The sequence below is a fragment of the Heterobasidion irregulare genome, assembly GCF_000320585.1.
Source record: "Heterobasidion irregulare TC 32-1 unplaced genomic scaffold scaffold_06, whole genome shotgun sequence".
Taxonomy (NCBI): Eukaryota; Fungi; Basidiomycota; class Agaricomycetes; order Russulales; family Bondarzewiaceae; genus Heterobasidion; species Heterobasidion irregulare.
The window spans coordinates 1-13,990 of record NW_009258202.1 but is presented as its reverse complement, the minus strand read 5'-3'; the positions used below and the strand labels follow the sequence as shown (position 1 = coordinate 13,990).

General features: G+C 53.5%; 8 protein-coding genes across 8 annotated transcripts; 6 read left to right on the top strand and 2 right to left on the bottom strand.

The window, feature by feature from the left end:
* Window positions 1–188: 188 nt before the first annotated feature.
* On the bottom strand, window positions 189–3,173 carry HETIRDRAFT_475834 (uncharacterized protein). Its single transcript, XM_009548706.1, has 6 exons — window positions 2,839–3,173; window positions 2,752–2,782; window positions 2,495–2,687; window positions 2,324–2,437; window positions 1,572–2,273; window positions 189–1,517 (listed from the first exon to the last, which is right to left on the bottom strand). Exons 1-6 carry the CDS (start codon window positions 3,104–3,106, stop codon window positions 315–317), a joined length of 2,511 nt encoding a protein of 836 aa, XP_009547001.1. The 5' UTR covers window positions 3,107–3,173; the 3' UTR covers window positions 189–314.
* Window positions 3,174–3,748: 575 nt separating this feature from the next.
* Window positions 3,749–4,066, top strand: HETIRDRAFT_105261 (uncharacterized protein; the record flags this gene model as incomplete). The annotated part of the gene is made up of 1 exon (XM_009548705.1): window positions 3,749–4,066. One exon carries the CDS (start codon window positions 3,749–3,751, stop codon window positions 4,064–4,066), a length of 318 nt encoding a protein of 105 aa, XP_009547000.1.
* On the bottom strand, window positions 4,013–4,947 carry HETIRDRAFT_409803 (uncharacterized protein). Its single transcript, XM_009548703.1, has 2 exons — window positions 4,832–4,947; window positions 4,013–4,697 (listed from the first exon to the last, which is right to left on the bottom strand). The coding sequence occupies exon 2, from the start codon at window positions 4,449–4,451 to the stop codon at window positions 4,053–4,055; it is 399 nt and encodes a 132-aa protein (XP_009546998.1). The 5' UTR covers window positions 4,452–4,697; window positions 4,832–4,947; the 3' UTR covers window positions 4,013–4,052.
* On the top strand, window positions 4,634–4,943 carry HETIRDRAFT_459200 (uncharacterized protein; the record flags this gene model as incomplete). The annotated part of the gene is made up of 2 exons (XM_009548704.1): window positions 4,634–4,697; window positions 4,832–4,943. Coding segments are annotated over 2 exons (175 nt in total), but the record flags the coding sequence as incomplete, so codon positions are not given.
* A 169-nt stretch (window positions 4,948–5,116) lies between the features above and the next one.
* Window positions 5,117–10,627, top strand: HETIRDRAFT_451873 (uncharacterized protein; the record flags this gene model as incomplete). The annotated part of the gene is made up of 6 exons (XM_009548702.1): window positions 5,117–5,182; window positions 5,293–5,604; window positions 9,685–9,836; window positions 9,899–10,062; window positions 10,117–10,136; window positions 10,268–10,627. 6 exons carry the CDS (start codon window positions 5,117–5,119, stop codon window positions 10,625–10,627), a joined length of 1,074 nt encoding a protein of 357 aa, XP_009546997.1.
* HETIRDRAFT_459198 (uncharacterized protein) lies at window positions 10,310–11,187 on the top strand (the record flags this gene model as incomplete). Its single annotated transcript, XM_009548701.1, has 2 exons — window positions 10,310–10,711; window positions 10,765–11,187. Exons 1-2 carry the CDS (start codon window positions 10,652–10,654, stop codon window positions 11,185–11,187), a joined length of 483 nt encoding a protein of 160 aa, XP_009546996.1. The 5' UTR covers window positions 10,310–10,651.
* Window positions 11,188–11,840: 653 nt separating this feature from the next.
* HETIRDRAFT_427383 (uncharacterized protein) lies at window positions 11,841–13,126 on the top strand (the record flags this gene model as incomplete). Its single annotated transcript, XM_009548700.1, has 6 exons — window positions 11,841–11,927; window positions 12,097–12,129; window positions 12,183–12,227; window positions 12,397–12,849; window positions 12,884–12,899; window positions 12,927–13,126. The coding sequence occupies 6 exons, from the start codon at window positions 11,841–11,843 to the stop codon at window positions 13,124–13,126; spliced, it is 834 nt and encodes a 277-aa protein (XP_009546995.1).
* Window positions 13,127–13,625: 499 nt separating this feature from the next.
* On the top strand, window positions 13,626–13,890 carry HETIRDRAFT_451870 (uncharacterized protein; the record flags this gene model as incomplete). The annotated part of the gene is made up of 2 exons (XM_009548699.1): window positions 13,626–13,715; window positions 13,798–13,890. 2 exons carry the CDS (start codon window positions 13,626–13,628, stop codon window positions 13,888–13,890), a joined length of 183 nt encoding a protein of 60 aa, XP_009546994.1.
* Window positions 13,891–13,990: the final 100 nt, after the last annotated feature.

Here is a 13,990-nt window from a genome sequence, read left to right as displayed (position 1 = left end):
TGTAGCGCAGGCCACTCTCCTCGCTCGATCAACTAGTCTTCTTGCTTTTGTCTACGATGACCACCTCCCCAGTCCAACCCTACAGCATTCACTATACCCTCTCGTTCACGTGCGCAACCGACTCTCCGTCGATGATCTCCCCGTTCACGGCATCAATTTTGTACGCTTCTTCGACACGGACACACAATATGTCCACTTTAATTCTATTACAACCTCCAATTTCGACTCGAAGGTAATACTCCTTTCAAATCTATACGTACACGACAATCAAACGAAGTGCATTGGATCAAAAAGAAGGATGCCCGGGTCACCACCTAATACACCTCGATGGCCCTAGTAGCTGCTTGTAGCGCGTCCGCATATTTCTGGAATTCAGGCTGCGAGCAGGCAAGGATGCGCTGGAACATCATCTTGAATATATCTTCCAAGTCGCCGATGACGGGATACTGGGCCTTGCTGTGCCCACGCACATTCAGGCACCACCGTTCCACCTCCTTTGCGTTATCCTCTGCATAACCATCCCACTTACAACCGTCGATATCAGCTTTCCTGAACGTCAATTCGCAACGAGGACCAGTGGCAAGATGAAATGCGCTTGTGGTGGCCAAATCGAGGAAGAGAGCGACGTGCTTGGGTTTGAAGTGCGCACCGTCCTCACGAACGATAAAAGGGCAGGTCAGGCCATTAGCGGCTGATTTCTCGGCTGCTGTCGATTGAACTTGGATCTGGTAAGGAATCATGATGAAGTTGGATAAATTGAGGCGCCGCTTAATATCTCCCTTATAGCCCACTAAAAACCCGTCCATCACTGGCTGGCTAAACTTGCACTGCACCGCGCAAGTGCGGGTCCAAAGATCACGTAGGAAGTCAGGCTTGAGCTTGCTAATGTTGGTGTCGACTTCAATAAAATGAGTAAAGTTGAGCCAAACATCGCTGGCCCAGCTTATGAGGTTGTTGCGATGCTGCCGTTGGGCCTTTTCGTTGCCCAGACCAAATTTGTCCCCGAGCAAGGTAATCAAAAATTGGTCAAGTCTGACAGGTGGGATCGCGAGAGCCCGTCGGCTCTCAATCATTGGCACGAATTCGCCCCCTCTGGGCAAGGTCGCTTTGTCGCGTGTGAGTATCATGAGAAGTCGACCACATAACTCTCCCTGAAGACCTCGATCAAGCACGACTCCGTTGATGATAAGCTTCTCGAGCAAGGTCTTCATCGCGATGTTGTAGGTGTCACTTGCTTGATTCAACACCTGTGTGGCAGCAATAGCAAGGAGCGGTTCCGAAGGCGCTTTGGTGACAACAATACCGCCGACGACGCCCATCAGAATTCGCATGTGTCGAGCCACGGCGACCACGGCTACCCGACTCGCAGCGGCGCTTTCGCCAACTTCGAGCAAAACTCGATTGGCAAAGGCAGCAAGAACGTGGTCTTGGTCGGTGGCGTCGAATGAAGGGCCACGGAAAAGCTTTATTATAGCCAATCGTACCAGATCCATGTGCGTTTCGCTTGTGGCCCAAAGCTAGTCAAGTGCCCATCAAGACATAATCAAGCATCATTTCAAACGGGCACTTACCGGTCGGCCAAACTGCTTGAGGTTTTTCAATGACAGCGCGTCTTCAGGTTTTTTTATTTGCACGTCCATCTTGAACTGGTCCAATCCAAGGTAGACCCAGACAGGCAAAGGTTTGAGTGCATCTCTCAGCCTAAAGGACGAAGCAATATCTCCGGTCCCTGCTAGGAATGGCACAGACGAATTCGTATCGAGAAGAAGGTGCCAGAATACCACTCCATGAGTATCTTCGTAATAGTCGATAACCTTGATGATGCGTTCCAAAGCGATCAATGACATGTGTGCACCGGGAGGGCGAGGAGTTTTCATCGTGTCCTTGCCCATATTGAGGAGGGTGCACTCATCGAAAGCGAAGACAAACCGATCGTAACTCAGCGTTTTGAGCTTCTGAGCTAGATCCATCAACCTTGCCTTGACGAGAAGGAGAAAGACTTCATGATGCCGCGTAATGATGCCTTGAAGCTCGTCATCTGTCGGGGTTTCCGATTCAAAGCCTTTGGTTCGAATGTGTTCGAGCTCGGCTGTGTTGTCTGCAAGCATCTGTTCTGCGCGCTGGACGACATCGATGAAAAGCTCTTGACGCTGTTCTGCCGGAAATTGCACCTGCCATGCTATCATAGCCTCCTTGGGTGAGGCCGATTGGCCGATCGTATCCTTCACAACCTCCAACAGTGCCCCATAGAAGGCTGCAGCCAGCTCCTCACCCTAGCCGAACATTAAAGATGCATACTCGTAAGATGAGTTTCTGGGCTCACTCTGAACTGGGGCGCGCGGTTTTTTGCGAAGAATTCGTAGACGCCATGATCGCGAGGGGGCCAGCCTTGTGTCACCTCCTCGCTACCTCGAAAGCAAACACTCAGAGTTGGGATCTGTCGGATGATTTGAATATCAAAACGAGGGTCGATTTTTGAAGAAAGCGTACGAACGCGACTGCCTAATTCTTCAACCAAGCGTGATTTCCCGGTGCCACTAGACTGCAGGATACTGATTATTTTGCCGTAGTGAATGTCGCGCTTGTAGATGGATTCATACTCCTCAAGGGCCTGAAAGAAATCGTTGACTGCGCCGCCCCGGTATTCTTCATGGAAAGCCCTGTCTAGCCTCTTTTCCTTCTCGTAGCTGTTGTAGAAGGAAAGGCTGCTCAGTATGGAAACGAACAGGGGAAGAAATACTGCCAACTCACGGAGTCTCCGGTGGCAAATCTTCATTGATAACTCCACATCGAGCATGTCAAACGATACGTAGAGCATGTAGAGCATGAGCGACGTACTGCAAGCGTCTAGAAGAAATTCGCCAGCATGATCGCAATCGAGAATGAGCTCCATAAGATCGTAGTCGGACTTCAACGGACGAGGGGAGTTCGTATCGCCTTGATGGAAGAGAGCATTTAAAAGAGCCGCTGGGAGTTTACCCTGAGGTAGACGAGCAAGCCAACGTATAGCCTCTTGTGCAAAGGCCCGGGGGTGATCCAGAACCTGATCGGGTTGACGAGAGTGTATGGCTTGAATAACTTTTTTCGGATAGAGTCTTGGGATCATTTGGACGCGGTATTCATCTACATCAGATTCGTCGAGGGTCGCGAACCAGTGGATGACCTGTTCTTGGACATTGGAGGTAGTGGTACTAATATTCATTTCTAAAACCTTTGCCCGTCTTGCGTTTGAAGTTGCACAACTCCTCTTTGGGCCCTTACGCCTACCATCTCGTGTTTTCCCACACCTCCCACCACCCTCCTCTGCGCCTTACAGATGCTCTACACACTTATTATGCCCCCTACTGGTTCTCAGCCGACAGGGGGAAAGGCCCCGGATGGATCAATACCGAAACCACCAGGGAAAACCCAACCCACAACCTCGTTACCGCCAGAAGCCACTTCCTCCCCAGCCGTGGCGATCACAACACTATTTTTTAATTTTGATTTTAATAATCAAATCATTTATATCCAGCACGGCGTAAGGTCAGTGACAGCAGTTTTACAGCCAGATTCATAACGATAGGCCCAAGCTTCGGAAAAAAGGACCTAGTCGGAGCATTAAATTTGAGATCTAGACAGCGCACGACTGGGGAGAGGAGTGAGGACAACAAGCGGGGAAATCGGCATCTACCTTACATGGCCAAAATATTTCAGCGCCGACACCATTTGCTAAGTATGTTCTTTTTTTGGCTGTAAGTAGGGGAACATGAAGGAGGCGATCGACATCATGACCAGGCAGGAGGTGCTCGTGCAGCAGATTTTCCGGTTCAGGTTCACAAAGAGGTGCTTCGAGCAGGTCATCCTGCGCTGGGAGATGAACACTGCGCCCGAGCTCCCAAAAGAGGTTCACTTCTCTTGCGCTCTCCAGTTCGTGCTCACGCTCACACTGACGCACAGACGTGCGCACAGCCTCAGCCAGCCGCTCGAGCTCCGCCGCCAGGGGGCCGAGGAGGAGTCGTACTTCAACATGGACGACGACGGCTCGCTGCCGCTCTCTAGCACGCCGCTGCTCACTCGTCACTAGTCCGCGGACCAGAACCGTAAGCGCCAGCGCGTGCCTGGCGTGCCGATGCTACCCGCTCTGCATGCCAAGCATCCACCTCCCACACGCGCCGCTCAGCGGCAGCCTCATCGACCACCACGACTCCTCCTCGCGCGAGCTTGCGCTCGACCTCAGCCTCAACCTCGACCGCCGCCTCGCGCCTCTCGGCCCTCACGGCGGCGACACGGCGGCGGGCGCGGATGCCGCGCACACCGTCGCGCCCATGCTGACCCCTACGCGCCTCCGACGCTGCGCCTCTCTCATCGGCTGATCGTGGGCGCACGCCCAACGCCGACGATGCCGGAAGTGGCAGCGGTGACGAGCAGCTGAACGCGGGCGGTGGCGATGACGGTGGCGGGAGGTTCATACCGCTATCACATGTACGCGCATCCCCTCGTTCTCTCTCCCTCTTCCAGCGTCACTGTTGAGACCCCGCCGTTCCTAAACCGTGCACACACCGTCGCCGTCCCTCCACGCACCCCGCTTCCATCGTAATTGCACTCCTCGCCTGCGCACAAAGCATCATGAATATTACTGCGCGTCGACGAGGAGGCCGTGGAGCCGCTGGCAGCGGAGAGATGAACTAGGAAGAAGGAGGCCGAGTGTTACCAAGGTTAGTAACTCCCGCTCTCCTCCTTTCTGTCTGCCCCTTGCCCACCACCGAGTGCCCTCGACCCCCTTGAACCCTCGAGCATACGCACCTGCCTTCGCTTGCCATCCGCATTCGTTTACGCATGACTTCTCCAGCTCACGCACGCACGCCCGACTTCTCGTCAACCCCTCCGCCTGCCCCTTCCTCATCCTGCATCATTGCCGACACCGCCCACGCGCTCGACCCCGCATCCTCACATTCTCGTCTCACCTTGTCCTCTTGACGATGCGACCCCTCGGTCCCCGCACACACTCGACCCCGCACACGCTCGACCCTGCACACGCTCGATCCCCCATTTGTCGGCCATCCCGTGCTCGTGGCTGAGGAAGTCGAAGAGGAAAGGCGGCGGCGGTGGAGGATGAAGAGGGCTGGGAGCTCAGATGGGCATAGACGATGAGAACGTCGTGATGGATGCAGCTTCCCTGAGCAGGACGAACGTCATGAAGGTGTGTCGTTGTCTCTCCTTACACCAGTTCCTCTCTCCACACGCGTATATCCCAGTCTCGATTTTCTGCCCGCCCCTCCTTCGACCTGTGCCCCTCGATTTCCTCGGCAGCGACGTTCCGCCGTTGACGCCGCGTCGGGTCATCCGTTCAGCCCACGCAACCCTGCCACACAGCGCCCTCGCGCTCATCCCCTCGATGGTTCACATCCACCCCTTCCTCGTGCTGCGTCGCCGCCAAAACCCAGCGCACGCTCACCCCTATGCACGCTCGCGCCCAGAATCCTCGTGCTCGTGCTCTCTGCTGTCGATGTTCCCGCTGTCGAAGTCACCATCTTCAACGGTGTCGACGCCAACCCCTTCGACATCACTGCCCCCGCCTCCGCCAGGGAACACGATGTCCTCGTCGAGTTTCCCACCCTAGTAGTATTACTGACACTTTTGAGTCCACCGATATCCGAAACTACTGTGTTGCCAATTAAATGCAACTATAAATACAAAAAAATATTTTCTGTAATCTTCATACCCTGCTTCAACTTTGAGGCCTAGAAGCAGTGAGATTGAATCAGGGGTTCAATAGATATGGATTTAAACAGTCTACCCCCTAAAAGCAGACTGTGTGAAGCACAGTCTGGGTTTTGGGAACCAAATCCAAAGTTGCACACAATTCTGTCTGATTCTAACCTGAAAAGCTAGAAGGTTCAGGGTAGGACAGGGGTATGGCAGGGCTAAAGAGGCCATTAAGAGGTGAAGAAGCCACCCATGCCAATATACACGGCTGACATGACAAGCCTGTCCGCGGCTGGAGAGGCTTGTCATGTCAGCCGTGTATTGGCAGGGCTGAGTCCTGATACGTGGCTGACATGACGAGCCTCACTGTGGCTGGAGAGGCTCGTCATGTCAGCCGTGTATTGACAGGGATGAGTCCCGATACGTGGCTGACATGACGAGCCTCGCTAGTAGTATTACCGACACTTTTGAGTCCACCGATATCTGAAACTACTGTGTTGCCAATTAAATGTAAATATAAATATGAAAAAATTCTTTCTGTAATATTCATACCCTGCTTCAACTTTGAGGCCTAGAAGCAGTGAGATTGAATCAGGGGTTCAATAGATATGGATTTAAACAGTCTACCCCCTAAAACCAGACTGTGTGCAGCACAGTCTGGGTTTTGGGAACCAAATCCGAAGTTGCACACAATTCTGTCTGATTCTAACCTGAAAAGCTAGAAGGTTCAGGGTAGGACAGGGGTATGGCAGGGCTAAAGAGGCCATTAAGAGGTGAAGAAGCCACCCATGCCAATATACACGGCTGACATGACAAGCCTGTCCACAGCTGGAGAGGCTTGTCATGTCAGCCGTGTATTGGCAGGGCTGAGTCCTGATACGTTGTCGCGGAGAGGAATGGTTTCTCCCCTAGATACGATCGGGGTTTCCTGTTTTTCCGGATGTACCTAGTGTTCGTTTGATTGCTGTTCTAGATGATACCTTCTGGTGTTGGCACGATACACAGATGTTGGTCACAGTTATAGGCAACGATGAGAATATCTTGAGCTATTTAGCGAATTTCTGAAGTGGTGCCGGACCACTAACAAAGACAATACTCCGTAAATACTGAGAATAATGAGGAGAGGCTTAAGAACTTTGTGATTCAAGTTGCTGAGGTGCTACACAGATTGAAGGCGAGCTACTAGTTCGTCTAGTATCCCTACAAGTCTTGCAGCTTATCTCCAACTGATATCACTCAAAGAACTTATTGACTGGCACTGACTGACTGAGTAAAAGTAAGAGGGAGAGATGGTCTCTGCCTGAAGCAGGACAATCAGCCTCCTTATATACTATTTCAAGTGGGAATCTCCTTCCTAGTATATACAGGCTGAGTAGAGTCATTGTGAGTCACAAAGAATGCTGTAGAAATAAAAAGAATTAGGAGGAAAGCAGAGGAACAGAAAGGAAAGTAAAAGAAAGGCTCAGAATGTGGTAGAATATTCCTTCAGCTTCCTTCAGAACTGCTCAGAACCTTCCCCTCCTTTCAGCTTGGAATGCCCTAGACCTTGCCCCTTTCCTAAACATTCTCCATCCTTCTACTAAAGCTCCCTTCTATTCTACCAGATTCCACTGCTTTCTTTCCATTCCTTATTGTCTTGCCATGGTCTAGCCCTTTCTGAAATAGACCCTAGGCTCTGGAATCTGTCCCAAAAGCGAATTATAAGTATGAAAAGGGATAGGAAATCAAGTTTAAGTGGTAAAATACTCGAAAAATATGTAGAAAATCGGAATTAAATGTCCTGTCCCTTCCAGGTTGTTTCTCTTTTCTTTCTTCTAGTCAGATATTCTGCCCTCCATTCTACCATCACTATTTGATGCCTAACAATGTGCGAGCGCGACATCCGCGGGGCACTAGCATTCAACCGTCCCCGGTTGACGGTATATTCTTTTTAGGCTACGTGATTCCATGATTTCAAAAAAAGAAACTTGGAAGTGCTAATGAATGTTAAAAAGATTGTTGAATCGTGATACCAAAGGCATGTCCATAGAAACTCAAAAAGGAAGAAAGGATAGACTGTAAGAATGTTTATGGAGCATACCGTAAAACAAGATTAGGCATGACGAAAGCGACGAAATATCTGAGCCCCTGCTCCTCCTAATGCCCGCCTGGTGATTTCCTCCACATCCTCAGTAGATGTTGCTTCTCGTTCACGATCGGCAATAAAAAGAGCACGAATGTACTCGCCAAAGTTATGATACAGAGCGTATCCCATGGGAGAGGGTGAGTTGATCCGATGAGTAGAGGCGATAACGACGATCTGCTTGCCACTTGCTTTTCCTGAAAAGACCACAATCCTATCATCCCTCCAGATTCTCTGCCCCAGGACAATTGACTGATAGTCAAATACTCCGTTCTCCTTCTTTTCGATAACGTCAATCGACACTCCTTCCTCCAACCATACTCCATCTCGCTCTGTAATCACTGTTACTCCCATCATTATTCCTCCTGCCTGCATTGGTGGCATCCGAATCCCAGGCTCCACGGGGGTAATTGCTATGGTACCAGGCACATTAACTGGTGTTTCTGGAACAGTGATGGATGGTGCGAGTAATGCGAGGTCGACACGGTGTATAGGTTCAGATAAAATAGATGAGAATGAGCGTGGGGGAGGAAATACTGATGCAACATCAATCAAATCCGGCCGTGGCTGAGATGGAACTATAAGTGGCTGGAAGTCCACTGGTGGCTGAGGAAAGATGGTGCTCCGCTTGCGGAATAATGATCGAGGGAGGGTATTCCACCATGACAACTGATCACTGTGGTTAGTCGACATGATGGTTGATACTTGACACGCTTAGTTAGCCTTAATATATTGCCATAGATTATGCTCCCTTCTTGTAATTTGTCCATAGCCAAGCTTTTGAACCCTTAAAGCCGCGACCGCTCTAGATTTTCCTAGTAGTATTACCGACACTTTTGAGTCCACCGATATCCGAAACTACTGTGTTGCCAATTAAATGCAAATATAAATATGAAAAAATCCCTTCTGTAATCTTCATACCCTGCTTCAACTTTGAGGCCCAGAAGCAGCAAGATTGAATCAGGGGCTCAATAGATATGGATTTAAACAGTCTACCCCCTAAAACCAGACTGTGTGAAGCACAGTCTGGGTTTTGGGAACCAAATCCGAGGTTGCACACAATTCTGTCTGATTCAATAGGCTTAAAATGTATTTGTTATGGTACCCTAATATTTTCATTAGTAGACATGGAGTACTGAAGATGTTACAGGCAAAATACAGAATTGAGGGAAAACCTCAAAAAACCGAGTCTCCAGTCCACAATTGTCCTTGGATTTCCATTGCCAAACTAATAAAATGCTCCTACATACACTACCTTTCAGATTCTAACCTGAAAAGCTAGAAGGTTCAGGGTAGGACAGGGGTATGGCAGGGCTAAAGGGGCCATTAAGAGGTGAAGAAGGCATCCATGCCAATACACGGCTGACATGACGAGCCTGTCCGTGGCTGGAGAGGCTCGTCATGTCAGCCGCGTATTGGCAGGGCTGAGTCCTGATACGTGGCTGACATGACGAGCCTCACTGCCACTGGAGAGGCTCGTCATGTCAGCCGCGTATTGACAGGGCTGAGTCCCGATACACGCCTGACATGACGAGCCTCACTGCGGCTGGAGAGGCTCGTCATGTCAGCCGCGTATTGACGGGGCTGAGTCCTGATACGCGCCTGACATGACGAGCCTCACTGCGGCTGGAGAGGCTCGTCATGTCAGCCGCGTATCATGACTCAGCCCTGCCAATACGTGGCTGACATGACGAGCCTCTCCAGCCGCAGCGAGGCTCGTCATGTCAGCCACGTCCTATTCCTCCTCTCCTCGCCTTCCTTTTCGCGGTCTACCTTGCACTCTTACTCTTTGACACCCGCCTCGTCTCACTCCCCCGGCAACGCGCTTCGGTCAGGTTATTGCGAGTGTGGGCTTTGGACGCGACGTCTCGCAGAACCGCACGCTGAAGACACTATGGGCGCGCGATGTCGCGGACCCGCCAGACGAGAACATGTATCAGTGCAGGCGATTCTTATATTCCTCCCTCAAACACCGCTTCCACGTATCCACCGTCACTCCCCAGTCGCGCGGTGTCTTTCTGTCTAAGTAGGATCCCGCCGCCTCTACCTTATCAACATTATCACCAAATCTTTGACTGCCTACCCTAGCACTGCCAGCACGGACACCCTCCTCGCCGCTGATACAGCCTCCACGAGCACGCTCTCGGTCTCTCGATATTCTCCGTCCTCAGGGCCGTCATCGCACATTCCGAAGTCGTGGTCGGCGCGCCCGCGTGAGAGCCGATGTGGGCATATGGGTTCCGCCTATGTTGGTTGGTCTACACAAACTGTTGAGAGGTGCGGGAGCAGATGTGCACGATGTGCAGGGTGGCGGTTCCTCTTGAAGGTACGTTCGCAGCTCTTTGTGCTCGTGATAAGTGCTCGTGCGACGACATGGATTGTGTGGTTCATTTTTGGAGGGTAGTTAGTTGATTGGGGGTGCACGCCGCGAGCCACGTCTCGGCTGTGATCACTGAGATCGGGCGCGCGGTGTCCATCCGCAGGGTGATCAAACAGGAGCTAGGGCAGTACACGCCCGCCCCAGCATCAGCATCAAACGAGTTTTCGCCCACCCTGTACTCGGTCGAGGAGGCAAAGCCGGCGGCGCCTGTGCAGCGTGCGAGCTCATCGTCGGCCTCGAACAGGCGCGTGGACCACCCAGAGGACCACTACCCGCTGCAGCCCAATCTGCTCCGCCAGCAGCCGCCCTACTCGGCCGAGTCGCTGTTGAGGCATCTGCCATTGTCAGGGCGCTCGTCGGGCGACAGCCGCTTCCGCAAAGCGTCGTCAGAGTGCTCAAGCTCCGCGGGCTGCTCGCTGCCGCCAATCTTTGGTTAGGTGCCCACGGGGAGCACAGCGGGCATGCTCAGCAACGACTCGGCGGTTGCGGAGGGCTCGGAGGATGCCTGCACAGAGCTTAAGGTAATACTTGTCTTCTGATGGTTCATTTACCCCGCACTCACGCTTTTTCACAGCCCTCTCTCGAAGCGCAGACTGAATCAATTGTCTACACCATCCAGAGCGTGCTGTCCGGCGTCCGCTCGCCGACACCCTCACCGATGCCCTCGCCGACTGTCAACGAGAACCTCACGCAGACTATCACGATTGTGTCCAGCATTGTCGCCGTCTGCCACGACAACCTTCCGCCCGCGTCGGCGCAGCAGGGGAACGACATCCTGCGCGAGCTCAGCAACCACGCGAACAAGCTCAGCAAGGTCCAGGCCATGCGCGACACTCCTACGACGCAACCTCGGACAGGGTTGACTCCGCGTGGCGGCATTTTCGACGTCGAGTTCGGAAGCCATTATCCCTATCCCATCTCTATGCCCATGCTCATCTCTCCATCTGTCTTCTCGTTGTCCATCTGGAAGCCACGCTCGCTGTCGGCCTACCGCTGACTGCACACCTCGCAAGTCCAGTGCCGCTGTCGAACGACTGCTCCAGCGCTAAGTTCTTTCGGCTGCTCAGCACGTCCGCGTCCTCGCAGTGATACGGCGAGTTGTCTCTGCCCGTGATCATGCCCCCGTCGCCGTCCTCCGCCCTTTTCCAGTCGCATAACCGACTGCTCAGTGCCTAGTGACAAGCTGGATGCTTGAGCGCGACGCCGACGTCACGCTCTGGATGAGCGGCTGCGTGCGCATGTGGATCCCGTGCAACTGCACTAGCAAACTTGCCTGATGTTCCACTAAATTTGCTGAGCACTCAGACTGTGGCTTAGTTCTCTTTGCGTTGCTAAGCAGACATGAGAATTAGTGAGGAGATTAACGATGTATACACGCGTCAGAATTCCAGGCTGTTCAACTCTAAGCAGTTCAGCCTTTAACGCTTTCCATGTCTGAGGAGCGTATTAATGGTATTGCCTCCTGGCTCAAATCTCTGCTCGAGCCCTCGCGCAAGCTCCACGCCCGATAGGCTGCCGCGCAAAGCACCATCTCCATGTTGAAGTCGAAGTTTTCCTCGCCTGAGTCGCTCGTCCAGACGTCCCAGACCGTGTCACCGCCAAGACTCTGTGCATGCTCGACGCCACTCTTGCCCGCTCTATCGTTCCACCATGAGCCTCTCCACGCCTCGCCCCTCCCCACCCCCGTCCCCCCTCAGTGCACGCACCCGCCTGCGCCTGCGATCTGAAGCCGCGTGCGTACGTTCCCTCGTCCCCTCGAGCCCACGCCCATCTCCTCGAGCCCACGCCCGCCGCCTACTTAGTACCCTCGAATCTCTACACCGTTGATGTTGACATTCACGCTCCTGCCTTCGAGTCCATGTGCGCACGCGTGTCTTCCTCTCCACGTTATACCTGCGCCACTCAGTACCCTCCTGCTTATCACCTCCAGCCCATGCTCGTGCGTCGCCTGGACCCTCCACGCTGCCCCGCTCTCGCCGTACTTGTGCTCAGCGCCCGCACACAAATTATCGCGAAGAGAATGCCACGCACGCTTCAGTGCGTCGACGAGGAGGGTGAGGCAGCAGAGAGATGAGCTAGGAAGACGAAGGCAGAGCATTATCAAGGTCTGTACAACCCACTCTCGTCCTTTTGGCCCGCCCTTTGCTCGCAACCTCTGCGGCCTCCTTGATGCCATGCCCGCTCGCTCACTCGACCTCTTTGATAGTCAATCCCGCCTCTGATGCGTGCACATGCGACCCCTCAACGCCACGCACCCGCCTTCGCCTGCGACCCACATCCGCCCGCACGCGTCCTATCGATCCCACACCCGTCTCCTCTAGCACATGCCCGCCCGCCGCCGAGTGCCTTTAACCCCCTCGACCACTTGGGCCCACGCATTTATCCTCGCCTGCGACCAACATCTGCGCCCACATGTCTCTTCCAGCCCCGCATGCACGACCTCTCGGCCCCTCCTCTCGTCGACCCTCATTCATTCCTCCATCGTCCTGCCTCGTGCCAAGACCTCACACTCCACCCCGCGCACGCTCGACCTCTCTTTCGTCAACCGTCCCGCCCTCGACCTAGTCTAACTGGCTGGCGGCAGAGCAAGAGAAAGAGGAAACAGCGTCAGCGACAGAGAGATGAGCTAGGAAGAAGGATGGGCATGGACGACGAGGACGTCCGTCCACGACACATGCACGCTCGCTGAACAGGATGAGCGTCATGAAGGTGCGCCGTCGTCTCTCTTCCCACTAGTCCCTCCGCGCACATCCTGCTGGGACAGTGCCTCTACAGCTAGCCCCTTGATACCAGTCTACCGACAGCCCAGCTGTCCAACTACCTTAGCTCCTCCCCCGCCACCCACCCGGTCCATCATCACTGACCTCGACGACACTCCTGGTCTCGCACAGGTCACATCGGCTATACAAGCATGCAAGCTAAGAGCACATAATTAGAGTCCTAATCATATACCCATCGAATTCATCCGACAACGTACAATAAAATCACCTCATTGCATACATTTAGCGCTCTCGGAGCATTCTGCATGCCCCAGTCCCCATGCACGCCGCACCTGAGAGCAGACCTCCGCGCCCACCGCCCGTCCGTGACGGGCTCTGCGCATAAAATCGCCGCCCATGCGACCAGTGCCGGCGCCAAAATACGCTCACTCGTGCTCTGCACGCTCGCTACGACCCTCCCGGATCGCATGGCTGCATCCTTGCCCTCAAAATGATCGGCAGTGACTTCTACGAAGCGTACAACTCCTTTGCCCATTTCCCCTTTACCTGTCCTCCTTTTTTTTTCTTCTTCTTTCCATCTGAGTCTCTCTTTTGTCCCTTTACGTGCATTTGGTGTGTAATCCATACGTCACTTGGACGAATGCGGCGCAGGCGAGTCTTATGTACGATCGCACACGTGCAGTCGCACGTGCTCGGGGCCTGGGGGGGGAGGCTAATGTCATGGATGATAGTGTGCGTAACGGCCGGCGGCGCCTTGCAGCTGCTTGACGCTGTCTACAATGCATCCGTGCCTCTGTCGGACGTGGTGAGCTCGGCGTGTTCGACAGCGAGCTCGGCGCACACCCCGCCGTTGTCCGTGCGATGGCTGAACTCCTGGCCATTTGTAGATCCTCACCCACCCGTCCCCGTCACCCGTCCCTGCTGCCGCTCCCCCCGCCTCCGCCGCCCCGCACGCCAAAACTTCGCCCACGTTAGGTTAGGTTAGGTTAGGTTAGGTTAGGTTAGGTTAGGTTAGGTTAGGTTAGGTTAGGTTAGGTTAGGTTAGGTTAGGTTAGGTTAGGTTAGGTTAGGTTAGGTTAG

What these genes read in the sequence shown, in the direction of transcription:
- HETIRDRAFT_475834 (XM_009548706.1), bottom strand. Translation starts at nt 3,106, where the DNA reads ATGATCCCAAGACTCTATCCGAAAAAAGTTATTCAAGCCATACACTCT. An exon ending in GATTTGCCACCGGAGACTCC is followed by an intron (nt 2,688 to 2,751) that starts GTGAGTTGGCAG and finishes CTTCTACAACAG; the next exon opens with CTACGAGAAGGAAAAGAGGC. An exon ending in ACCGCGCGCCCCAGTTCAGA is followed by an intron (nt 2,274 to 2,323) that starts GTGAGCCCAGAA and finishes ATGTTCGGCTAG; the next exon opens with GGTGAGGAGCTGGCTGCAGC.
- HETIRDRAFT_409803 (XM_009548703.1), bottom strand. Translation starts at nt 4,451, where the DNA reads ATGAACCTCCCGCCACCGTCATCGCCACCGCCCGCGTTCAGCTGCTCG.